Source organism: Hypanus sabinus, chromosome 10 (genome assembly GCF_030144855.1).
Source record: "Hypanus sabinus isolate sHypSab1 chromosome 10, sHypSab1.hap1, whole genome shotgun sequence".
NCBI lineage: Eukaryota > Metazoa > Chordata > Chondrichthyes > Myliobatiformes > Dasyatidae > Hypanus > Hypanus sabinus.
Window position 1 is genome coordinate 10,781,634 of NC_082715.1, and position 27,733 is coordinate 10,809,366.

Genomic DNA, 27,733 nt, shown 5'->3' on the forward strand with positions numbered 1-27,733 from the left:
CCATCGTTCAGCCCACTCTTCTAACTGGCCTAAATCTCTCTGCCAGCTTTGAAAACCTACTTCATTATCCACACCACCACCTACCTTAGTATCATCTGCATACTTACTAATCCAATTTACCACACCATCATCCAGATCAATAATGTATATGACAAACAACAATGGACCCAGTACAGATCCCTGAGGCACACCACTAGTCACCGGCCTCCAACCTGACAAACAGTTATCTACCACTACTCTCTGGCATCTCCTATCCAGACACTGTTGAATCCATTTTACTACTTCAATATTAATACCTAACAATTGAACCTTCCTAACTAGCCTCCCGTGCGGAACCTTGTCAAAGGCCTTACTGAAGTCCATATAAACAACATCCACTGCTTTACCCTCATCAACTTTCCTCGTAACCTCTTCAAAAAATTCAGTAAGATTTGTCAAACATGACCTCCCACGCACCTTTTCCTACCTATGCCATTGGTACCAATATGTACCACGACCTCTGGCTGTTCACCTTCCCACTTCAAGATATCATGGATAGACAGGGTCTGATTAGGAACAGTCAGCATGGATTTGTACATGGAAGGTGTTGATTCATGACCTCATGTTTACCATCTCTAAAAATACTTTCCATTAGTTTACCCAACACTGACTTCAAACTGACAGGCCTATAATTGCTAGGTTTACTCTTAGAACCCTTTTTAAACAATGGAACAACATAAGCAATATTCCAATCCTCCGGCACCATCCCCATTTCTAATGACCTTTGAAATATTTCTGTCAAAGCCCCTGCTATTTCTACACTAACTTCCCTCAAGGTCCTAGGGAATATCCTGTCAGGACCCAGAGATTTACCCACTTTTATATTCCTTAAAAGCGCCAGTACTTCCTCCTCTTTAATCATCATAGTTTCCATAACTTCCCTACTTGTTTCCCTTATCTTACATAATTCAATATCCTTGTCCTTAGTGAATACAAAAAAATTATTCAAAATCTCCCCCATCTCTTTCAGCTCCACACATAGCTGTCCACTCCGATTCTCTAAGGGACCAATTTTATCCCTCACTAACCTTATGCTATTAATATAACTGTAGAAATCCTTTGGATTTATTTTCACCTTACTTGCCAAAGCAACCTCGTATCTTCTTTTAGCTTTTCTAATTTCTTTCTTAAGATTCACCTCATTTACTCCATGCTGCCTATATTTATTGTAGATCTCTCTCTTTTTCCTAACCAAGTTTCTAATATCCCTTGAAAACCATGGCTCTCTCAAACTTTTAACCTTTCCTTTCACTTTACAAACTCCAAACCACCCATCCCTTTTACAGTATGGGCTTCCCAGTCTATGTTTGGAAAATTAAAATCTTCCACAATCACAACCCTGTGCTTACTACAAATATCTGCTATCTCCTTGAAAACTTGCTCCTCCAATTCTCGCTCCCCATTAGGTGGTCTATAATACACCCCTATAAGTGTTACTACACCTTTCCCATTCCTCAATTCCATCCAAATAGCCTCCCTAGACGAGCCCTCAATCTATCCTGCCAGAACACCGCTGTGATATTTTCTCTGACAAGCAATGCCACACCTCCCCCTCTTGTCCCTCTGATTCTGTCACACCTGAAGCAACGAAATCCAGGAATATTTAGTTGCCAATCACACCCCTCTTGCAACCATGTTTCACTAATAGCTACAACATCATATTTCCAGGTATCAATCCATACTCTAAGCTTATCCACCTTTCTTACAATGCTCCTAGCATTAAAATAAATGCATTTAAAAAATTCTCCACCTCTTCCTCTCTGTTTATCTCTAACAGTACAAAGAACTTTACCATCTTTTTCTTCCTTCTCCCCTACATCTGTTCCTACACCCTGGTTCCCCTCCCCCCTCATATCTAGTTTAAATCCACTGGAGCCTCTCTAGCAAACCTACCTGCAAGAATATTTGTCCCCCTCCAGTTCAAATGTAAACCGTCCCACCAGAACAGGTCCCACCTTCCCTGAAAAACTGCCCAATTATCTATAAATCTGAAGCCCTCCCTCCTGCACCATGTCTTCACCCATGTCTTCTGCACTATCTTACTATTTCTAAACCCACCTGCACATGGCACTGGTAACAATCCTGAGATTGCTATCCTGGAGGTCCTGTTCTTTAACTTGGAACCTAGCTCCCTAAACTCACCTTTCAGGACCTCCTCACTCTTCCTACCCACGTCATTGGTCCCTACATGGACCACGACATCCGGCTGCTCACCCTCCCTCTTGAGAATACTGAGAACTCGATCCGAGATATTGCAGACCCTGGCACCAGGGAGGCAACAGACCATCCAGGTTTCTCGACCTCTTCCACAGAATCTCCTATCTATCCCCCTAACTATTGAATCTCCTATCACTACTGCTCTCCTCTTTTCCCTCCTTCCCTTCTGAGTTGAGGGTCCAGTCTCGGTGCCAGAGACACAACAACTGCAACTTGTTCCTGGTAGGTCATTCCCAACAACAGTATCCAAAACAGTATACTTATTGTTGATGGGAACAGCCACAGGGGTGCTCTGTTCTTCCTGTCTATTCCCCTTCCCTCTCCTGACAGTCACCCAACTATCTGTCTACAAGCTACCTGATGTAGCATTAATTTCAAGAGAACTAGAATATAAAAACAAGGATGTACTGTTGAGGCTTTATATTTGGAGTATTGCGAGCAGCTTTGGGCCCCTTACATAAGAGTTCGACAGAGTTTAAAGAAGGTTATCAAAAATTATTCCAGGATTGAACAGCTTGTCCTATGAAGAGCACTTGATGACTCTGGGCCTGTATTCACTGGAATTCAGAAGGATGAGAGGCAGACCAAATTGAAACTTATCAAATGTTGAAAGGCCTTTATAGAGTGGAAGTTTCCTACTTGGGAGAGTCTAGGACCAGAGGATAGAGCCTCAGAATAGAGGGGTGTCCTTTTAGATTGGAGATGAGGAGGAGATTCTTTAGCCAGAGAGTGGTGAATCTACAGGCAGCTGTGGAGGCCAAGACATGGGACATATTTAAAGGCAGAGGTTGATAGATTCTTGATTAGTCAGAGCATGAAGGGATACAGGGAGAGGGCAGGAGATCGGGACTGAGAGGGAAATGGATCAGCCATGATGAAACAGTGGAGCAGACTCATAGAAACATAGAAAACCTACAGCACAATACAAGCCCTTCGGCCCACAGAGTTATGCTGAACATATCCCTACCTTAGAAATTACTAGGGTTACCCATGGCCCTCTATTTTTCTAAGCTCCATGTACCTATCTAAAAGTCTCTTAAAAGACCCTATCGTATCCGCCCTATGGCCTAATTCCTAATGCCAGTGGCATAATGGAACATAGAGCAGTGATTTGATCATAAGAATAAGAAATTGGTGCAAATGATGGGCGAGCTGAGAGCAGAAAGGGCGCAGAGAAAGTGGGATAGTCACCTAATGAGTGGATGGGATTTCAGCACCAGATAAAATGCAGCTGATTCAAGCTTAAACATCAGATGAGCCAACAGTTGAGAAATTGAGTGAGATGATAAAGAGGACAGGGGTTAGGTAAACAGTGACACTCTATGTACTTGGTGTCACTAAGAGACAGTTAGGTCTTTCCAACTGCAACTGTTCTGAGAACTGAATAAATCATCTTGGCAAATTAAAAAGGGCACAATCATGCAGTCAACAGATTTCAATCAGTTTCAACTCATGGGTTAATATTTACTTATTCTTACATACATTGAGTAATAATTTGTTCCCATTTTCTTGGGGACATTCAACACTGTACCACCAGGTATCCCATGGTCACTGTCTGCAATTGGTAAATATTTACTGCATGTCTGAGACAGATTATTACTGGCAACATTTTGAAATCTGCAAAACATAATCCAAGTTGTGGATTGTTTCTGTCCATTTCGTGGACTGTTCGATTATTAAAAGCTTTATCTTCCAAATATATATAAATCAAGGTCTCACTTATTCCTTCGGGAGAAGGCAAAGGATCCCCTGCCAAATTATCTTGACATTTGTAAAACTTTATTGTTAATTCTTCAGATGATCATAAAAGTGTTAACTTCTATGATCTTAATACCGTTTGCTAAAATCTGAGACAGAGATCATAAAAGACTCTCCTCCATGATTTTACAATAATAAACAATTTACAATAAACAGTCTATCCTCCGAGGCACCACTGCCCAAAATCAAGCAGATGGTTTCATTGCAGAAGTAGTTGATGTAACCAGGAGCAGGGCATCTGAAAGGCATGCGAGAATCCTTCTAACCTGTTTAGCTGTGCCAAACTACAGATGGTATTTTAGTCAGAGGAACAGAGGCAAGATTCTATGAGAACAATAGAGACACCCGGATGCCTTCCAGGTGCCAGTGACAGGGATGTCTCAGATTGGGTTCATTACATTCTAAAGGGGGATGATCAGCAGCCAGCAGTCTTGGTACATGTTGGCACCAGTGGCATAGGTAGAAAAGGTGAGGAGAAGCTGAAGAGAGATTTTAGGGAGCTAGGTAGAAAGCTGAAAAACAGGAATTCCAGGATAGTAATCTCTGGGTTGCTGACCATGCCAAACGCCATTGAAGGTAGGAATAAGATGATTTGATAGGTGAATGCATGGCTGAGGAATTGATCCAGGGAGCACAGGTTCAGATTTATAGATCATTGGGGTCTCTTCTTAGGAAGGTATGACCTATACAAAAGAGACATATTACACCTGAACCTGAGGGGGACCAATATCCTTGCAAGCAAGTTTGACAGTAGTTCAGGAGGATTTAAACTAATTTGGCAAGGTGATAGGAACCAGAATGATACTGCTGAGGAAGTTGGTTTACAAACAGACGCAGTGTGCAGTGAGACTGCTAGCAAGAAGAGGCTGAGATAGAGCAAAACTGCAGTCAACCAGGATGAGCTCCATTGTAAAAGGCAGACAAAATTGAGAAGGGTGAATACAGGAGTGAAGGTGTTACATTTCAATGCGCACAATATATGGAATAAGGTAGATGAACTTGTAGTACAGTTACATATTGCACGTATGATGTTGTGGGCATCACTCAATTGTAGCTGAAAGAAGATTATAACTGGCTGCTTGACATCCAAGGACAAAACACAGTATCCAAAGGACAGGTAGGTAGGCAGAGAGTGGGACTTGGCTGCTGGTTAAAAAATGAAAGTAAATCATTAAAAAGAGATGAGATAGGGTTGGAAGGTGTTGAATTGTTGTGGATAGAGCTAAGGAACCACAAGGGTAAAGAGACCCAGATAAGAGTTAAATACAGACCCCCAGTAGTAAGGATGTGGTCTACCAATTACAACAGGAGATAGAAGATGCATGCCAAAAGGGCAATGTTACAATAGTCATGGGGGATTTCAATACGCAGGTAGACTGGGAAAATCGTGTTGGTGCTAGATCCCAAGAAGGGAAATTTCAAGCATGCCAATGAGAAGGCTTTTTAGAGCAGCTCGTGCTTGAGCCCAGTAGGGTATCACATATTCAAGATCGAGTGTTCTATAATAAACGGGAATTGATTACAGAGCTTAAGTAAAGGAACCCTTAGGAGCAGTGATCATAATATGATTGAATTCACCCTGAAATTTGAGAAGGAGAGGCTAACATCAGATGTAACAGTAATTACAGTGGAATAAATGGAATTTATAGAAACATGAGAGAAAAGTTGGCCAAAATTGATTGGAGAAGAACATTGGCAGGATTAATAACAGAGAATCAGTGGCTGGAATTTTTGGAAGCGACTCGAAAGGCACAGAGTGTACTTCTTCCAAAGAGGAAGAAGTATTCTACAATAGCACAACTGTGGCCAACATAAAAGCCAAAGAGGGCATATAATAGAGCAAGAATTAGTGGGAAGTTAGAGGATTGGGAGGCTTTTAACTACCCACAGAAGGCATCTAAAAAAGTCATCAAGGAAAAAAAAAATGGAATATGAAGGTAAGCTAACCAATAATATTAAAGATACCAAAAATTTCTTCAGATACATAGTGTAAAAGAGAGGGGACAGTGAATATCAAACCACTGAAAAATTATGTTGGAGAGGTAGGGGACAAGGAAATGGATGGTTTGCATGTGTCTTCACCGTGGAAGACACTAGCAGCATGCCAGAAGTTCAAGAGTGTCAGGGGGCAGAAGTGTGTGAAGTTGCCATGACTAGGGAGAAAGTTCTTGGGAAACTGAAAGGTTTGTAAGGTAGATAAGCCATTTGAACCAAATGCTATACATGCAGAGTTCTGAAAGGGGCAGCTGAAGAGATCGCGGAGGCATAAGCATTGATCTTTCAAGAATTGATTGATTCTGGCATGGTTCCAGAGGACTGGAAAATTGCAGATAGCACGCCACTCTTCAAGAGAGAGGCAGAAAAAAGGAAACTATAGGTCAGTTAGTGTGACTTCAAGGGTTGGGAAGATGTTGGAGTCGATTGATAAGGATGAAGTTTCTGGATACTTGGAGACATATGATAAAATAGGCTGTAGTCAGCATGGTTTCCTCAAGAGAAATCTTGCCGGATGAATCTCTTGGAATTCCTTGAAGTAACAAGCAGGATAGACAAAGCTGAATTGGTCGATGCTGTGCATCTGGATTTTCAGGCGGCCTCTGACAAGGTGTCACACGAGGCTGCTTAACAAGTTAAGAGCCCCCGGTATTACAGGAAAGACACTAGCATAGTTAAAGCAGTGGCTGACTGGCAGGAGGCAAAGAGTGGGAATAAAGAAAGCATTTTCTGACTAGCTGCTGGTGACTAGTGGTTTTGCACAGGGGTCTGTGTTGAGATAGATTCTTTTAATGTTATATGTCAATAACTTGCATCAGAGTTGATGGCTTTGGGGCAAAGTTTGTGGGTGAAATGAAGAAAAGTGGAGGGGCAGGTAGTTTTGAGTAAGTAGAGAGGCAACAGATTAGGAGAAAGGGCAAAGAAATGGCGGATGGAATACAGTGTCCATGTACTTTGGCAGAAGAAATGAAAGGGTTGATTATTTCCTAAATGGAGAGAAAATTCAAAAATCTGAGGCACAAACGGTCTGGTGAGTCCTTGTGCAGGATGCCCTAAAGGTTAAGTTCAGGTTGAGTCTGTGGTGAGGAAGGACATTTACACTACACGCTGCATCCGCAAAGGAAACAGCATTATGAAGGACCCCATGCACACCTCATACAATCTCTTCTCCCTCCTGCTGTCTGGGAAAAGGCTCCAAAGCATTCGGGCTCTCATGACCAGACTACATAACAGTTTCTTCCCCTTCAATACCCGAAGCCTGGACTGACAACTTGCCCTACTGTCCTGTTTATTATTTATTGTAATGCCTGCACTGTTTTTGTGCACTTTATACAGTCCTGTGTAGGTCTGTAGTCTAGTGTAGCTTTCTGTGTTTTTTTTTTATTAGTAGTTCGGTCTAGTTTTTGTACTGTGTCATGTAAACCATGGTCCTGAAAAACATTGTCTCATTTTCACTATGCACTGTACCAGCAGTTATGGTCGAAACGACAATAAAAGTTGACTTGACTTGAAATGCAAAATTAGTTAAAAATTCAGAAAAGTAGAAGGCAAAATTCAAGTAAACTCTACAGTATACCAAGATGTAAATCAGCTCATGATCTTACTTTTTAAACTCAATGAGTTTCAGATGTCGATCTGTATAACTGGGCATACTGCATCATGCAATAATATTTATTGGTTCAAACAAGTGACTTCCTGGAGGCAATTTTTCTCCATGTTAATTGGAAAGCTCATTCTGTGTTATTAAGGGGTCTATTACCCTCATTTCCACTCGAGCGCAGACAATTTGTGGTTACAAGCATAAGGAAGCGCCCATGGTTGCAATGTCATCGCCATTGCAGTCAGATTGCGGTAGCTTGGTTACCTCAGCTGCAGTATGGCTGTGTGCCAAAGTGAGAGAGCCGGCCCCGACAGATTCTGCTACAAGACACAGCATGCAGCCTCTTTATCTACATCACACTGCAGACACCCTGCTGAAACAAAAATACATCTCTCACTGAAAGCTTATCAATTCCTTACTTGATTTTCCGCCTTCCTCTGCTAAAGCCGAGCAAGAGGGGGCAGCAATCTGCCTCAACTGAGAGACAGAGCAATTCCAAGCAACTTTTCCTGTCTGTTTTGCCCACTCCCTAGAATCATATCCTTGATAAAGTTAAAAGACTACCCTACCTCACGTTCAATATATGCACTCGTTGACACAGCTGGTCAGCCATCGTAACTAATTAATCTGATGGTAGAGTCGGGTGCCCCCCCCCCCTTCTCCTACCCATCATGCTCGCTTTTTGCGGTTACAAGTTTACTGTGGCTGTCAGGTTGGCTAACCTAGACAATTGTTTGAGGGTGGAGCCAAGTTATTTTAAATTGTAACTATCAAGCATAGAATAGGTAGTGCACAAGATGGGTCGTTTCACAAAAGATTTTCAACAAGATGCCAAAAGATAAGATTGGTTCATAAAACTCAAAATGATAAATCCGCAATCTAATATTAATTTCCAGTCCTTGAAAAACACTTTCAATATTATGTCAATTCTAGTGTACACAAATAAAGGAGAACGAAAAAATGTTACTTTTATATTTTAACAGTATGGCCAAGGACACAGTCACTTTCCTCGTCAGGCAGCAACACCCACCCACGCAAAGCGATATGCCCAAGTGATAATTTCCACCACTGCTAGGAATTGCTTCAATAATCATTTTTATTATGCAGCTCTATCGACTCGTTATTGTTATGCACGCCCTGATATCAAACTTAACGCGTTCTGCACTTCGGGAAGAACCGCATTAGAACTCGAGAAAAGGCAGTTTATATTAGGCTGTACAAATAAGCAACACTAAAGCAGGTCTTCCACATAATAAATATAATACTAACTTTAGAGAACTTTTCAGACAGATTTAGTTCGAAGTGATTTACAATGGGATAAAGTGCGAACGTGAAAATAAGAGCAAAAAGACGTTAAAAGCAAGGTTAAAAGTGGTAGATGGGTCTCGACCCGAAGCGTCGATTGTCTCCTCTTTTCCGTAAATGCTGCCTGACCCGCTGAGTTCTTCCAGCATTTTGTGTGTGTGTTGCTGAGGCAGTTTAAATGGTTTGGCACAGACCAGATGGGCCAAAGGGTCTGGTTCTGCGCTATCTTTCTATGGCTGACTAAATAAATAGGTTTTGAGCTGGCTTTTAAAAGTGTCAACTGAGTCCGCATCCCTTTTTTTCTTAGGTATTGAATTCCAGCATAGTTTATAAAAGCTGACCCTTGAAGGAGACCTGAGACCTCGCGCAGGATTATAAAATTTAAGCGATTCTGTGATGTACCCTGATCCCAGCAGTATAATAGATACAAAACTATATACAATTCCTTCAGTATTGATGGCTGCTGTCCAGTTTAATTCTAAATGCTAGTTTACAATTGAAGTGTTAAACATACCTCACCATGCTAAAACAACTCATCGCATACCTTTTTATATTTTAAAACATCGCACTCCTAAATCAAGCAATTTAAAAGTAAAAATCTGAGTCCGTTCTAAAAACATTTACACAGCAGCTCCACATAGACCATTAACAATTTAATTGCGAATGGTCCACTTTGTTGCGTCCGTACCTTACACGCAGAAGCTGATTTCCAGACCTCGCTGATCTCCGCCTCGCCAGCCTTCCCAGGGCCCTTTTATGCTGGGACTCAAGGTTACATTTAAATTACTGTTGAGTCACCCAATACGCAACGTTGAACGGCTTTCTGGATCTTTCTGGAAAAGTCGAGACGGGTTGTGGCTGTGTCTCTTTCCCGACCAATGCACACGGGCAGCGGCTGGCTGACATCCAGGCGGCCGCTGCAGAGGCCGGCCTCCTCCAGCAGTGGGCAACACGACACAAGCCGTGGCCGCTCCGGTTGCTGCCTCACCTCGACCCCCTCCAACACGGCTAGCTTCCCCAGGGACCCGTAAGCGCCGGAGTGAAGGATTCCGCTGAAATTAAATTCCCATTGGGAATGCACCCCTTGAGCCCGATCACTTTTGCGGGTGTTCGCAGAATTATCACACATTGCAATAACCTGTCACTTTAAAATGTTTTCTTTTGTAAAAGGTTAGTTTAATAAAAATGATTTATTGCACCCACACACACGTGTTGGCTGTGAGATTGCTTTTTCTCATATCACATTTCATTTTTCCACAGCTGTGGGATTTCAATTTAAGCGAGCAATTGGCTAACTTTATAATACGTTAAAAAAAGGTAGACTTATCAGTCCAATAGTCATAATACCCCGTTCAAAGACTTTAGTTAACGATTAGCTTCGTCCAGTTGTGGTCCCCCTGCTAGCTCCCACCGCGGTGCTCGGTGCGAGCGCCTCTGAAAATGCTTTAAGTAAAAATGAGGCGAGGTCATCGCTTTCTGAGTGCAAAACATGTCGCTTGGGCAAAAACATGCTCGGTTTGTTTTGTCTTAGTGAGGACGTTTATTCGGGCTCCAGAACAAGGAGTTAGTGGAAGGTCTTGGTTGCAGTCTGCGTTTTCCAGACATGTCTTCATGAAGGAATCTTAGATTAAAAACAAGTAGGTACGTAATCATAGTCATCCTTTTCTTCAAAATAACACAAATAGCTTTAAATACTTTAGATACATTCAGCGATACTTGATTGCATCTGCGAGCACAGAATGTCGGTACAGTATTTTTTTAATATATTGGTGTGCATAACTTCATCGCTACGTTACCCTGAAACCTTCACTGTGTTACAGGAAGTTCTTGTCTGGTTAACTTTTCCAAGAAAGTCGTTTCTTTACTGTGAGATGCAACAGGCGTTCACTGGATATTAAAATCAAAAAACAGATCATGAAAGGTCAGTGCTTAATTTTACCAGCATGTTTATTTCACGATTTTTGAAAATAATTTGACGATTTTTCGTTTCTGAAAAGGTTGATGTTAGATAGTATACGTATGCAAGACAGTATATTCATTCTCGATGGTACAGAATGTGTTAGTTTAGATTTGAGTAACTGAGGCTTTCTGATTTTGAGACTTATTATTAAGTCTAATCAGGTTGCTATATTGTCATCATAGGATTTTATTAATAATTTGTATCTTAAAACCTAGATATTATGAAATATTTGGCAAACTTTTTTGTGCATTTTTATTATATTTGTTAAAACATTGTATATAAGTATTAGTGAGTAACATTTGAGAAGGGAACATTCCCTTCATGATGTATTGCGTTTGTCAGTGAATATGTAATTGTCACTCTCTCTACAGCTGTGATCCCAACGCCAATTGTTTATTACTGCTGAAATACAGATTGGGAGGAAATATTGTTTTGCTGAACTGACTCTTGGTTAGACCACTACCTGAGTGCTGAATACCTTAGAAAGGGTAGAGAGGATGCTTCCTGTGGTGGTGGAGTCCTTTTAGAATGGAGATGTGGAGGAATTTGTTTAGCCAGAGGGTGGTGAAGCTGTGGATTTGGTTGCCCCAAGCAGCTGTGGAGGCCAAGTCGCTGGATACATTTAAGGCAGAGGCTGATGGATTTGTGATTTAAACATAAAAATCGACAGCACATTACAGTCCCTTCAGCCCACAATGCTGTGCCGCCCATGTAATCTACTCTAGAATTTTCCTACCACATAGCCCTCTATTTCTATAAGCTCCAAGTACTTTAAAAGTCCCCATTGTATCCAACTCTACCATCATCACTAGCAGTGCATTCCACGCACCACTCTCCGTGTGAAAAACTTACCTCTGACATCCCCCTTGTACCTCCTTCCAAGCACTTTAAAACTATGCCTCTTGTGTTAGCAATTTCAGCCCCGGGAAAAAGCCTCTGGCTATCCACACAGTCAATGCTTCTTGCCATCTTATACGCATCTGTCAGGTCACCTCTCATCCTCCATCACCCCAAGGAGAAAAGGCCAAGTTGACAACCTATTCTCGTAAGGGACACTCTCCAATCCAGGCAACATCCTTGTAAATCTCCTCTGCTCTCTCAGAAGTATCCACATTCTTCCTATAGTGAGGTGACCAGAACTGAACACCGTACTCCAAGTGGGGTCTAACTAAGGTCTTGTATAACTGTAACATTACCTCACAGCTCTTGAATTCAAACCCACGATTAAAGAAGGCCAACACATCATACACTTTCTTAACAACACTGTCAATCTGCACAGCAGCTTTGAGTGCCCTATGGATACAGATCCCAAGCTCTCTCTGATCCTCCACATTTACTATTAATATTATACTCTGTCTTTCAAATTTGACCTACCAAAATGAACCTCTTCACACTTACCTGGGTTGAACTCCATCTGCCACTTATCAGCCCAGTTCTGCATCCTATTGATGTCCTGCTGTAATCTCTGACAACCCTCCAGACTATCCTGAAAAGCCCCAACTTTTGTGTCATCAGCAAACTTACTAATCTACCCTTCTACTTCCTCATCCAGGTCATTTATAAAAATCACAAGGAGAAGGGGTCCCAAAACAGATCCCTGAGGCACACCACTGGTCACCGACCTCCATGCAGAATACAAACCATCCATAGCCTCCCTTTGTCTTCTGTGGGCAAGCCAATTCTGAATCCACAAAGCAAGGTCTCCTTGGATCCTATGCCGCGTTACTTTCTGAATGAGCCTCACATGGGGAACCTTATCAAATGCCTTACTGAAATCCATATACACTACATCCACTGCTTTACCTTCATCAATGTGTTTTGTTACATCCTCAAAAATTTCAAGCAGGCTCATAAGGCACAACCTGCCCATGACAAAACCATGCTGACTATCCCTAAATGGATTGTGTCTCTCCAAATGCTCATAAATCCTGCCTCTCAGGATGTTCTCCAACAACTTGCCCAACACTGTAGTAAGACTCACTGGTCTTTAATTTCCTTGCTTATCTCTACTCCCTTTCTTGAACAAGGGAACAGGATCTGCAACCTTCCAATCCTCTGGTACTTCTGTCCCTGTTGATGATACAAAGATTATTGCCAGAGGATCGGCAATCTTCTTACTCTCTTCCCACTGTAGCTTGGGGTATATCTTGTCCAGTCCCAATGATTTATCTAACTTAATACCTTTCAAAAGCTCCAGCACATCCTATTTCTTTAACATCATATGCTCAAATGATTCAGTCCACTGTAAGTAATCCCCACAATTGCCAAGGTCCTTTTCACTGGTGAATACTGAAGTAAAGTATTCATTAAGTACCTCCGCTACTTCCTCTGGCTCCATGCACATGTTTCCACTGTCACTCCTGATTGGTCCTATTCTCACATGACTCACTGTCTTGCTCTTCACATACTTGTGGAATGCCTTGGGTTTTCCTTAATCCTGCTCACCAAGGCCTTTTCATTGCCCCTTCTGACTCTCTTAATTTCATTCTTGAGCTCCTTCTTGGCACTCTTGTAATTTTCTAGAGCTCTAACAGTACCTAGTTTATTGAACATTTTGTAAGCTTTTCTTTTCTACATCCTTTGTATGCCATGGTTCTTTTATCCTACCATCCTTTCCCTGCCTCAGTGGAACATTCCAATGCAGAACACCAGGCAAATGTTCCCTATATATTTGCCACATTTCCGCCGTGCATTTCCTGGAGAACATCTGCTCCCAATTTATATTCCCAAGTTCCTTCCTAATAGCATCATATTTCCCCCTACACCAATTAAATGTTTTCTTGCATTTGTCTGCTCCTCTCCCTCTCCAGCACTGTGGTGAAGGAGATAGAGTTATGGTCACCACCTCCAAAATGCTCTCCCACCAAGAGATCTGACACCTGACCAGGTACATTTCCCAATACCAGACTAAGTTCAGCCTCTCCTCTAGTTAGTTTATCTACAAATTGCATCAGGAAACCTTCCTGAACACACCTAACAAACTTCACTCTACCTAATCCCCTTGCTCTAAGGATATGCCAGTCAAAATTAGGAAAGTTAAAATTACCCATCGCAACAACCCTATTATTACTGCACCATTCCAGAATCTACCTCCCTATCTTCTCCTTGATGTCTTTGTTACTATTGGAGGGGGTGTTGTCTATTAAAACAGCCAGTAGAGTTAGTGCCCCCTTCCTGTTTCTGACTTCCACTCACATTGACTCAGTAGACAATTATTCCGTGACTTTCTCCTTTTCTGCAGCTGTGACACTATCCCTGATTAGTAATGCCACTCCCCCACCTCTTTTGCCTCCCTCCCTGTTCTTTTTGAAACATCTAAAGCCCGGCACACTCAGCAGCCATTCCTGCCCCTGAGTCATCCAAGTCTCTATAATGGCCACAACATTATTTCCACATATTGATCCACATTCTAATTTCATCCGCCTTGGAGCGAACAATTTTCAAATAGCGTCAGTTACACGTTTGTGGTTAAAAAAAACAGTGGTGATTTCTGTCACTGATAACTGGTGAGAAATAAGCAATAAGACAATTCCTGATGAAGGGTTTCGGCCCGAAACGTCGTTATTACCTCCTCCCATAGATGCTGTCTGGCCTGCTGAGTTCTGCCAGCATTTTGTGTTTTTTATTGATTTCCTGCATCTGCAGATTCACTCGTGTTGCCAATAAGACAATTCGGAACGGTTTTGCTCACTGTGGTTTCAAGCTTGGAGTTGCTAGAGACAGCTGGGAAAGAAAATGAAATGATTTCACTGCTTCAACAAGTTAGGAATTATGAGGAATTTGAAGGAATTGGGAATCATCTTAAATGTCACATAAGAATTAAGATTTGGAGGATGCAATCATTGATAGTATTGTATGAAGGCATTCAGTTATCGGCACGAGGTGTTTGCACTGATTTTGTTCATTTACCATCAATCACAATGGAAGAATTTTTCCATCGATAACTATTAGGATCTACAAGGTAATACACAGTTTTATAGTACTCCAGTGATATTGGTAATGTTCTAATTTGTTCCGTATTTTATTTAAATACATGATTTGTTATTCAGTTAAACTGTAGTTTTTTTTATACCTTTTTAACTGTTTCCATGAAATCTCAACTAATTGGGGCAGCTGCTTAATTGGACCAAAATGTGCTGGTCCCAATGTGTCCTAGATAACCAGAATCCACTGTATCTACATAATGTACTCCATATATAGATAATAAGGAACTTCTATGCTGCGCTAAAACTCTACAGCTCCACATCATCAGGATCATCCCTTCTACTTAGTGCTGATGGGAACTATGGATCATGGACAGTGAAAAGATTCTTCATAACTGCACTGAGCACATCAATAGTGTTCTGAATCATTCTTTGACTATGAATGACAAAGCCATCATCAAGTACCTGTCAATAAAGCACTGGATGTTCCACTGGCCCCAGCCGAGACCCAGAAAGCGATACAATGGCAAAGTGCCTGGGTCAGATGCAATACCAACTGAGGCCCACACAGGGGGTGATATAGTGCTGACAGAAATGCTCCACCAGCCCTTCCAACTCATGTGGCAGCAAGAGACGATTCCATGGGAATTTGAAGGTGCATCTGTCATCCACCTGTATAAGCAAAAGGGAAACCAAAGGTTCTGCAACAACTATTGAGGAATATCCTCGCTGCTTATCATAGGCAAGATATTTGGCAGGCTTCTTCTCAACCATCTCACATCACACCTGGACTGGAGACCCCCAGCAGAGAACCTGTGTGGATTCCAGAAAGAGAGTGGGACTATCAATATGGTGATTTCTCCAAGGCAGCTGTTAGAGAAATTTCAGAAGTGAAACACTAACCTGTTCTCCTGCTGTGTCATTCTGACTAAGCCTGCAACACTTTTAGCAGAGAGCGTCCGTGGAAGGTCATGGTGAAGTACAGGTGCCCAAAGGAATTCGTCACCATAGTGGACCAATTCCAGGATGGCATGCAAGCTAGAGTTCCGGGCAATGTTGAGACATCCAAGCGCTTTCCTGTCTCAGATGGAGTCAAGCAGGGCTGTGTCTTGACAACAACACTATTCCGTCTGGTATTTTCCAGCATGTTGACTGATGCCTTCCGAGATGGTGATGTAAGCATCAACATTAGATTCCATGCTGATGAGAAATGTTCCACTCGGGAGGCTCCAAGCAAAAACTAAGGTCATTATCAGTGACTTCCTCTTTGCCCATGAGTGTGCGGTCAATATTGGTTCAAAAGATGAAATGAAGCGTGTGTCGACAAGTTTCCTGATGTGCGTACCAACTTTGGCCTTGCTGTCAACATCATGAAGACTGAAGTAATGCATCAGCCGGTTCCAGGGAAACCATACATTGAGCCAACCATTGCAATCAACAGTCAAAGAAAGACTCAACCCCGAGAACAGTTTCATGTATCTTGGCAGCGCGCTGTCCCAGATCATCGTCATTGATGATGAAGTCAACACCAGGGTCACCAAAGCAAGTGTAGCCCTTGGCAGTCTTCATACAAATGTCTGGAACAGAGGAGGCTGAAGGTATGTAGGGCCATAGGACTTCCCACTCTGCTTTATGCCTATGTAACCTGGACTGTGTACCAGCAGCATGCCAAGAATCTGAATTATTTCCTCAGGAAGCTCCTCAACATTAGATGGCAAAGCAGAATCCCTGGCTTACCAAGACAGACCCGCCCAGTATCTACACCATTCTGAAGCAGGGCAAATTACACTGGGCAGGCCATGTACTCATGTGCCAGACCATCAGCTGCCTGGGAGTCCAATCACAAACAAGGGAAAATTTGCAGACGCTGGAGGGCCAAGCTGCCTAAGAGACTGCTTTATGGCAAACTACCGGAAGGAAAACGTTCCCATGGAGGAAACACTATAAGGACACCCTGAAAACTTCATAAAAGCCTTTGGCATCCACCCAGACACTTGGGATTATTTCACCCAGGATCGGGTAGAGTGGCTCCTCCCCCCCCCCCCCCCCCCCCCATTGACAGATGAGGCTGAAAGAACAATTGCAGCAGAGAGATGTAGACCGGCCAGGAAAACCTGACCCAGCAAACCCTAACCCAATGTGGCTTCCAGTTTTTGTCCAGATTAGCAAAGAGCTTTTCGAGCATGAGTAGGCCTCTCCAGCCATCTGCGTACCCACAGACCAGTCCAGTCCCTACAAACTGAAGATGAGTAGAGTGGTTCTCACTTTATGATGGACAGATGAATGAACAATATGATATAGTAAATATTTTATCTATACAAAATGAGTAATGCAAAAATAATGAGGTAGTTTTCATGGGCTGGCTCATTGCCTGTTCAGAAATCTGAAAGTGGATGGGAGGAAACTGTTCCTGAAGTGTTAAATATGTGTCTTCAGGCTTCTGTATCTCCTCTCTGATGATAGTAATGAGAGGCAAGCACATCCTGGGTGAAGGGAATCCTTAATGATGGATGCAGCCTTTCTAAGGCAATGCTTTTTAAAGATGCCCCTGATGGAGGGTCAGGCTTGTGCCCGTAGTGAAGCTGACTGAGTTTGCAACCCTCTGCAGCTTTTTCCGATCCCAAGGAACGTGGACCCAAGTCAGTAAATAACTAAATAGGTTGGAGGATGTGCTCCAAAAGTCCAAGATGCCAATCCCTGGTGCACTGTGGCTCTAGTAGAGGCGATAATTATAAGGTTCTACAGCTAGAATCCTTGGAATCCTTGCAACGCGGCTAGATTAGGGATGGGTTGGGTGGAGAGCAACCAGTTTTCACCTCAATTAGATAATGGTTGAAATTAGGCACTCCAACTATTACAAGAGATGTGTTGGAAACTGCCTATCGAGCAAGTTTGCTGGTTATAATCACAAACACGAGGAAATCTGCAGATGCTGGAAATTCAAGCAACGCACTCAAAACACTGGTGGAATGCAGCAGGCCAGGCAGCCTCTATAGGACTGTACTTCTTCCTATAGATGCTGCCCGGCCTGCTGCATTCCACCAGCGTTTTGTGTGTGTTGATGGTTATGATGTCTGTTAATCAGATGGCTTACACACAAAAGCTCAAGAGATTTTACAGATGCTGGAAATCCAGAGTAACTCAGACAAAATGCTGGAGGAACTCAGCAGGTCAGGCAGCATCTATGAGGTGGAATAAACAGCTGATGTTTTGGACTGAGACCCTTTATCAGAACTGAAAAGAAAGGGGGAAAAAGCCAAGAAGGTGAAAGGTGAAACTAGCTAAAGAAGAAGGTTGGTTGGTGGGGGGAGGGAATGAAGTGAGAAGTTGGTAGCTGATAGGGGAAATCTAAAGAGCTGAAGAAGGAGGAATCTGATAGGGCGGGAGAGTGGACCATGGGAGGAATGGAAAGAGAGGCACCAGAGGAAGATGATGGGTAGATGAGAAGAAGACAGGAGCCAGAATGGGAAATGAGAAAGGAGGAGGGGACAGAAGTCACCGGATGTCAATCATACCACAGTTTGAAGGCTAGCAAGATGGAATATGAGGGGTTGCTCCTCCATCCTGGCAGCAGAGGAGACCATTGTCTGGATACATAAAGCTGGCAGTGACCACTGAATAGCCGAGAGAATTTGTATTATCTCGCTTTCCCATCGGGAAATACTCAGCATGGCAGCATGATGAATTTAATAAAAGAATCCCAGTTCCCTATTCCTCATCCACATTGGAAGCTTGTGCTTTTTAAAAATATCTCCTTTTTATCATAAGGAATAGGAGCAGAATTAGGCCATTCAGCCCATCGAGACCTCTCCCTTTCCATCATGGCTGATACAAATCGAAGGCTGAATCAAAGTTGGTGATGAATCAGCATATAGGCGGGTGCCACAACAACAACCTCTCACTCAATGTCAAGGAATAGATTATTGACTTCAGAAGGAGACCCAAGATCCATTAGTTAGTCCTCATTGGAAGGTCAGAGCTGGAGAGGGACAGCTACTTTAAATTCCTTGGAGTTATTATTTTGGAGGACCTGTCCTGGACCTGGCATGGAGTGCAATTACGAAGAAAACGCAGCAGTACCTCTACTTCCTTAGGAGTTTGCGTACATTCAGCATGACATCTAAAACTTCAACCAACTAACAGATGTGTAGTGGAGAGTATATCGACTGGCTGCATCAGGGCCTGGTGTTGAAACCCCAATGCCCGTGAATAGAAAATACTACAAAATGTAGTGGATATAGCCCATCCTATTCATGGTAAAGCCCTCCCCACCACTGAGCACATCTACACAAAGCATTATTACAGGAAAGCAGCATCTATCGTCAGGGACACCCACCACCCAGGACGTGCTCTCTACTCGCTGTTGCCATCAGGAAGAAGGTACAGGAGCCTAAGGGTTTGCACAACCAGGATCAGGAACAGATATTACCCCTTAACCATTAGGCTCTTGAACCAAAAGGGAACTTCACTCAACTTTACTTGCCCCATCATTGAGATGTTCCCACAACCTATGGACTCACTTTCAGGGACTCTTCATGTCACGTTCTTGATATTTTTTGCATATTTATTTATTGTTTTTGTATTTGTACAGTTTGTTGTCTTTGGTTGAACACCCAGTTTGGTGCGGTCTGTCATTGATTCTATTATGGTTATTATTTGGTTAAGGAATTAATGAATGCCCACAAGAAAGTGAATCTCAGGGTTGTATATGGTGACAGTTCTGTACTTTGGTAATAAATGAAATTTGACCTTTATTATCTCTCTCAATGCCTTTCTCCTGCTTTCTCCCCTTAACCTTTGACACCATTACTAATCAGGAACTTATGAACCTTGCTTTAAATATAGCCAATGGCTTGGCTTCGGCAGCCATCTGTGGCAATGAATTCCACAGTTTCATTCTCTTCCTAAAGAATTGCCTCCTCAGCTCTGTTCTAAAAGGATATTCTGAGGCTGTCCCCTCAGGCCCTAGACTCCTCCACTACAGGATACATTCTCTCCATGTCTACTCAGTCTAGGCCTTTCAATATTCGATGGGCTTCAAAGAGCTCCCCTGTCATACTTCTAAACTCCAGCAAGTACAGGCCCAGAGCCATCAAGTGATCCTCATGCATTAATGCTTTTATTCTCAATTCTGTGAATCTCCTCTTGATCCTCCCCAATATCATCACATCCCTTCTCAGAAACGAGCAAATCTGCTCACAGTCCTCCAAGGGAGGCCTCGCCTATGCCTTATAAACTCTCAGCATTACATCCTTGCTTTTATATTCTAGTCCTCTTGAAATATATGCTAAAATTGCATTTGCCTTCCTCACCACTGACTCAACCTGGAAGTTAACATTTAGGGAATCCCGCACAAGGACTCCCAAATCTCTCACACAAACTACTTTCTTCAGCAGGGAAAAGGACAAGAGTAGAAAAAGAGGATGCACATTATGGAGTAAAGATGGTTCCGTTTAACAGATGACTTAAACCATTTCTAAAGGTGCAAATAAAACATTAGGTTTTTTTGTGCTGTAAATCTAATTTTGGGTTAAAGTGGTTTGCATCTTATCTTTCATTTTGTGCAGAATCTGAGTCACTGCTCTGATATCTTGAACTGCAGGCGTGATACTTACAGTATGAACTGCTGAGATTTCTGTAAATGCTGTGAGCTTTAAGCTAATGATAAGTGGTTTAGTATGGACTAGATGAGCAGAAGGACCGGATTCTGCTCTGTACTTTTCTCTGGCTCCATAACTCCATGATAGAAAATGAGGGAAATGTGAGATCTGAATTTCTAAGGCTTGTACAAGTGGCAGACAGCCTATAACTTCTTAGCAGTTGTCAGCAAGTTTGTATAATATCATAAGTCATAGGAGCAGAATTAGGCCATTTGGCCCATCAATGCTATCATAATTGTGCGTACTAACTGCTACACTACTGTGACGTCCTTCGAGCTTCAGAGAATCAATAAATGTTTTGCACATCAACATCAATATCCGTTTTCTCAAAGGAGTGAATACCATGTGGTTAGAACCCCATCTCTCAAAAGGATGGTCATTGCGGTTATGTAAGACATAGGAGAAGAATCAGGCCATTCAGCCCATCAAATCTGCTGATTTATTATCCCCATCAGCCCCATTCTCCTGCCTTCTCCCTGTAACATTTTCTCCAATCCTCTGTTTTCTGTGCGGACTTAGGAGCAGAATTAGGCCATTTGGCTTATTGAATTCCATCATGGCTAATTTATTATCTCTGTCTACCCCTATTCTCCTGCTTTCTCACCCTAATCTTTGATGCCCTGACTAATCAAGAACCCATCAACCTCTGCTTTAAATATACCCAATGATTTGACCTCCACAGCCATTTGTGGCAATGAATTCCACAGATTCACCACTCTTTGGCTAAAGAAATTACTCCTCATCTTTTGTGAATAGGCGTAAGCTGCCTTTGTAAACTCAAAAGTTGGTGCCTTTATTTATTTAGTTATCCATGGTATTTGTACAATTTTCTTCCTTTGCACACGTTGTTGTCAATTTTTATTTGCGCCTTGTTTTTCATTGATTCTATTGTATTTCATTCCTCTGTTCTACTGTGAATGCCTGCAAGAAAATGAAACTCAGGGTTGTATATGTTGACGTATATGTACTTGGATCATAAATTTACATTGAACTTGAAACTTTAATGTTGTAACTTTGTGCAAAGTGTATTGAGAGTGTAATTTTTATTGAACTGGATGGGTATTTTTTTTACCTGTTCTGTAGCCCATTAGCATACTGGTGACTAACTTTGTGAACGGAGTCACAAACCCAGGAACAGTTATTACCCTGCAACTATCAGGTTTCTGAATCAGCGTGGATAACTTCACTCACCTGAACTCTGAACTGATTCCACAACCTACAGACTCACTTTCAAGGACTGTAGAACTCATGTTCTCAGTATTATTTACATATATTTTATTTACACTATTTGTCATCTTTTGCACTTTGATTGTTAATGTATAGTTTTACATAAATTCTCATTTTTCTTTATTTTCCTGCAAATGCCTGCAAGCAAATCTCAAGGTAGCATGTAGTTATGTATACATTCTTCATAATAAATTGACTTTGACAAAGTTCAGCCATAGTTTGTTTCTCTCTAGGCTCACTCGCTAGGAGATAGGATGAGGGTGTGTGAGGTTTTCCTCCCTGAGGCAGCTCCAGATTTTAATTATTTCAATGCAAGCAGATGCATGAGAGGGATTGGGGGGTGGTGGGGGGGGGGGGCGGGGGAGGAAGAATCACATGGTCTGGAAATGTGTGCAGGAATATTATAAAATTATATTCCTTGTGACAGATATTGCATGTACTGTACATAGCATCTCTCAAGGCCTCGGAATGTACTAGTATGATTATCAACAAAGCTGTGGTGTTGGAAACGCCACAACCAAACATATTAAGATCTCACTAAGAGCCAATATGATAATGATAGGATGGTTCGCTTTAAGCAGATTAAGTAATTTAAATTCTTATCTGTTCTGAGAGCCAATGTCAAGAGTTCCAGTGAGATAGTGTGGAGCACTGCAACCCTGCGTAGAGGTGGGCAAAGTAATTCTCCACAATATGGAGGCCTGCGTGGACACCTTCCTTATGTTCACATTTGGGACTGCTCAGCTTCTGTTTGTATATTTTGAGGAGAAAATCTATGGTGTTCATTGAGGCGTAATTGCTGAGGACTCTGGGGAGATTAAAGACTATGACTATTAAAGACATGGACAGGAGGGGTCTGGAGTGAAGGTCGACGGATTAGGCAGAATAGTAGCTCAGCACGGACTAGACGAGCTGGAGGGCCTGTTTCTGCGCTGCAGTGCTCTATGATTCTATTTTTGTCATACTTACTTCAAAACATACAGTGAAATGCATTGTTTGTGTCAATGACTGACACGGGTCGGGCGGGTTGTGTTGGGGTAGACCATGGGTGTCGTCAAGTTTCTGATGCTAAAGCTCGAAGTAATATTTATTATCAGCCTGCATACATGTCATCACATGCAATTCTGAGATTCTTTTTCTGTGGGCATACTCAGCAAATCTATAGAAAACAAGATCAACTGAAGAGCAGCAGCACAGAAGACAAACTATGGAAATGCCGTTGTAAATAAATAACAATAAATAAATAAATAAACAATAAATAAATAAATAAATAAATAGATAGATAGATAGATAGATAGCAATAAATAAAAGGAGTATGAAATAACAAGAGAAAGAATCCTTAAAGTGAGATCATTGGTTGTGGGAACATCGCAATAGTGTAATTATCGTTTTTTGATCAAGTGCCTGATGGTTGAGGGGTCATAACTGTTCCTGAACCTGGAGGTGCAAGTCCTGAGGCTCTTGTACTTTCTGCCTGATGGCAGCAGTGAGAAAATAGCGTGGCCTGGATCTTTGATGACAGATGCTGCTTTCCTACGATAGCATTTCATGTAGATGTTCTTAATGGTTGGGAGGACTTTGCCCGTGATATACTGGGCCAAATTGACTACCCTTTGTAGGACTTTCTGTTTAAAGACATTGGTGTTCCCACCGATTATAACATAGCATGCCAGTAATTTAGTAACCTTTACTAATCCATTAGTCTTTGTAACATTAGAGGAAACTGGAGCACCCAGAAAAAACCCAAGTGGTCACAGGGAGGATGTACAGACAGAACCTTGACTGCAGGAGTTATCGTGTATGGGATCTTTTACATCTTCCTTTGAGGACAGATGGGACCATGGTCAATGTCACAGTACTACAACCGTCCAACACTTCCTCAGCAAAGCAAAGAAGTATTATTAAAACACATTAAGTGCTGGGGGAACTCAGCAGGTCAGGCAGCATCAATGGAGAGGAATAAACAGTCTACATTTTGGGCCAAGACCCTTAGTCACGACGGGAAAGGAAGAGGGAAGATGCCTGGATAAAAAGGTGGGGGAAGGGGAAGGAGGATAGCTGGAAGGTGACTGGTGAAGTCAGGTGGGTAGGAAAGGTAGAGGGCTAAAGAGGAAGGAATCTGATTGGAGAGGAGAGTGGACCATAGGAGAAAGGGAAGGTGGAGGCGACTCAGGTGAGGAGAGATAAGAGGGCTGGGGGGGGGGGGGTAGAAGAAAAAGGGAGGGGGAGGGATTTTTTTAATCAGAAGGGAATAATTGGTCTACATACGATCAGGTTAGAGGCTACCCAGACGGAATATAAGGTGTTGCTTATCCAACCTGAGTGTGGCCTCATCTTGGCCCATAGATGTTGCATTCCTCCAGCATTTTGTGTGTGTTACTCTGCCAACTTTATCCTCCTGGAAGTTGTGTTTACAGTGGAATTTTATAAAATTATCACGTACTGAAATGTTTGGTGTGGAAAACAATTTTCTGGGAGGTAAAGCATTCTGGGAGAGGTGTATAAGGTGATAAGAGAGGTAGAGGGGACAGCCAGCAACTCTTTCCCAGGGCAGGAATGGCTAATACATTGAGGCATAATTTTAAGGGATTGAATGAAACAGTAGGAGGGATATCAGAGTAGGTTTTATATGCAGAGTGGTGGGTGTGTGGAACGCGCTTCCAGGGGTGCTGGTAGGGGCAGATATGTTAGGGATATATGAGGAGCTCTTAGATAGGCAGATGGATTAATGAAAAATGGAGGTCTATGTGGAAAGGAAAGGGTTAGATCAGGGGTTCCCAACCATCTTCATGTCATGGACCAATACTATTAAGCATGGGGTCCATGGACCCCAGGTTGGGAATCCCTGCAGTAGGTTTAAAGGATGGGCTGAAGACCCTGTACTGTGCTGTATTGTTCTTTGTCCTGTAATAGACCATAAGATATAGGAGCAGAATTAGGCCCATCAAGTCCGCTCCATGCAGACTCATCAGCACCGTGGCTGAACCATTTCCCCCTCAGTCCCAATCTCCTGCCTTCTCCCTGTATCCTGTCATGCCCTGACTCATTAAGAACCTATCAGTCTCTGCCTTAAATATAGCCAATGACTTGGCCTCCACAGCTGCCTGTGGTAACAACTTCCACAGATTCACCACTCTCTGGCCAAAGAAATTCCTGCTGATCTCCATTCTAAAAGGGCACCCCTCTAACCTGAGGCGGTGTTATCTGGTCTTAGACTCTCCTACCTTAGGAAGCACCCGCTCCACATCCACGCTATCAGGGCTTTCCACCATTCGGTAGGTTTCTCATTCTTCTGAATTCCAGTGAGTAGAGGCCCGGAACCATCATCATGTGCCTCGTGACTGCTATTTTGTAATCATATCAAAGATATAAGCAAATACTGTGTACACAAGTGAACTAAAATATTGGCAGTAAAAGATCGCAGTTGTGCAATAAGGAACTAGGGCAGCCAAAAAACACAGGCATCTTCAATGCAACCAACACACACAAAATGCTGGAGGAGCTCAGCAGGCCAGGCAGCCTCCAGGGAAAAGACTACAGTTGACATCTTGGGCTGAAACCCTGAAACGTGGCATGTAGAACGCGGTGGGAGAAGCATTCAATAGAATGTGAATACCTGGGGTCCTCAGAGGGTCCAAATCGAGAATCTTGAAAACAAATCAGGAAACCGTGTGTTAGAAGCTAGTGGTGAGGACGTGTTCCCAGAAAGGATGCATGGCTGTAGTAGTGGGTCTGGGTAAGCACGTAGTCGAAGAGTCGGATGGCATCAGAGATCACCGAGGGGGAGCAGTGAGAGAGAGTTTCACTGAACTCCCGTCGAAGGGAAGATTAAAAAATTCTTCAGGGTAGACACCCCTGGAAGAGACTTTGCAGTGCAGTAATCCAATCAGAAACAAAAAAAAATCCGCAGCGTCTATGGAAAAGAGTACAGTCAACATTACAGGCCGAAACGCTACCCGAACATCTTTACTGTGTCTCTCTTCAAAGTAGATAGGGCCGATTAAAAAAACAATTGTGTACGAATGCTTTGCTATCTCTGACTATGAGAGATAAAATTGAATCTGCCTGCTCACTTGTTGGACCAATTATCCTATTCAGGACTAAGTTAAAAAGACCATAAGACATAGGAGCAGAATTAGGCCACTTGGACCATTGAGTCTACACTTCCATTCTATCATGAGACCATAAGACCAAAAGATATAGGAGCAGAATTAGGCCATTCAGCCCATCGAGACTGCTCTGCCATGCCATCATGGCTGATCCTGGATCCCACTCATGCACCTGCCTTCTCGCCACATCCCTTGCTGCCCTGACCAGTCAGGAAATCATCAACTTCCACCTTAAATACCTCATAGGCTTGGCCTCCACTGCAGTTTGTGGCAGAGCTTTCCACAGATTCACCACTCTTACCTCTTTACTTCTGTTCTAAAAGGTCACCCCTCAGTTTTGAGCCTGTGTCCTCTAGTTCTGGACCCCCACCAGAGGAAACATCCTCTCCACATCCACCCTATCTAGACTTTTCAACATTCGATAGAGATGAGATTCAATGAGAACCCGCCCCCACATTCTTCTAAATTCCAGTAAGTACAGGCCCAAAGCTGCCAAACACTCCTCATGTTAACTCCTTCATTCCAGAATCATCCTCGTGAACCTCCTCTGGACACACTCCATTAACAACAGATCCCTTCTGAGAGATGGGGCCCAAAACTGTCGACAATACAGCAAGTGTCTTATAAAGGCTCAGCATTATCTCCTTGCTTTTATATTCTATTCCCCTCAAAATAAATGCCAACATTGCATTTTCTGCCTTTACCACAGACTCAACCTGTAAATTAACCTTATGGGAGACTTGCAACAGGACTTGCAAGTCCCTCTGCACCTCTGATGTTTGAATCTTCTCACCATTTAGATAATAGTCAGCACTATTGTTCCTTTTACTAAAAAGTATTATCATGCATTTCCCAACACTGTATTCCATCGGCCACTTTTTTGCCCATTCTTCCAATTTGTTAAAGTCCTGCTGCAATCACATTGCTTCCTCAGCACTACCTACCCCTCCACCTATCTTTGTATCACCCACAGACTTTACCACAAAGCCATCAATTACATTATCCAAATCATTGACAAACAATGTGAAAAGTAGTGGTACCAATGCTGACCGCTGAGAAACACCACTAGCCACTGGCAGCCAAACAGAAAAGGCCCTTTTTATTCCCACTCGCTGCCTCCTGCCTATCAGCCATTCCACTATCCAAACCAATATCTTTCCTGTAACGGTATAGGATTTTATCTTGTAATGCAGCTTCATGTGTGGCCACTTCTCAAATGCCTTCTGAAAATCCATGTAAATGACATCCATTGCCTCTCCTTTGCCACCTGCTTGTTACTTCCTCGAAGAACTCTAACAGATTTGTCAGGCAAGATTTCCCTTAACAGAAACCATGCTGACTTTGACTTACTTTATCATTGATCTCCAAGTACCCTGAAACCTCTTCCTTAATAATAGACTCCATTGCTTTACCAACCACTGAGGTTAGGCTAACTGGTCTATAATTTCCTTTCTTTTGCCTTCCTCCCTTCTTAAAGAGTGGAGCGACATTTGTAATCTTCCAGTCCTCCAGGACCATGCCGAAATCAAGTGTTTCTAGAAAGATCATGACCAATGCATCCATTATCTCTTCAGCAACCTCTCTCAGGACTCTGAGATGTAGTCCATCTGGTCCAGGTGACTTATCCACCTTAAGAGCTTTCAGTTTGCCTAGCACTTTTTCCTTTGTGATAGCAATGGCACTGACTCCTGCTCCTTGACACTCACAGACCTCTGGCACACTGCTGGTGTCTTCCACAGTGAAGACTGATGCAAAGTACCCATTAAGTTCATTTGTCATTTCTTTGTTCCTCATTCTATCTCACCAGCATCATTTTCCAGTGGTTCAATATCAACTCTCACCTCCCTTTTACTCTTCATATAAATAGAAAAACTTTGGTATCCTGCTTTATATTATTGGCTTGATGCCTTCATATTTCATCTTTTCCCTTTTTGTAGCTT

The 27,733-nt window shown here is 42.6% G+C and overlaps 2 protein-coding genes across 9 annotated transcripts in view; one reads left to right on the forward strand and one right to left on the reverse strand.

Moving 5' to 3' along the window:
• clu (clusterin) overlaps positions 1-9,741 on the reverse strand; it is a 36,463-nt gene extending 26,722 nt beyond the window's left edge. Inside the window, exons 1-2 of one of the 3 annotated variants that reach the window (XM_059981415.1) lie at positions 9,603-9,741; positions 7,874-7,982 (exon numbers count right to left, since the gene is read on the reverse strand). The gene's annotated coding sequence lies outside the window, so the exon portion shown is untranslated. The remainder of the gene's footprint in view (positions 1-7,873; positions 7,983-9,602) is intronic. The other 2 variants (XM_059981412.1, XM_059981413.1) reach the window with 2 other exon arrangements.
• A 167-nt stretch (positions 9,742-9,908) lies between these two features.
• Positions 9,909-27,733, forward strand: part of scara3 (scavenger receptor class A, member 3) — a 117,332-nt gene continuing 99,507 nt past the window's right edge. For 5 of the 6 annotated variants that reach the window (XR_009514251.1, XR_009514250.1, XM_059981411.1 and 2 more), the window contains exons 1-2: positions 9,909-10,555; positions 10,735-10,835. Coding sequence is in view for 4 of the 6 variants with exons in the window: in XM_059981411.1 (XP_059837394.1) it covers positions 10,829-10,835 (7 nt within the window). In the remaining 2 variants the exon portion in view is untranslated. The remainder of the gene's footprint in view (positions 10,556-10,734; positions 10,836-27,733) is intronic. The other variant, XM_059981409.1, reaches the window with a different exon arrangement.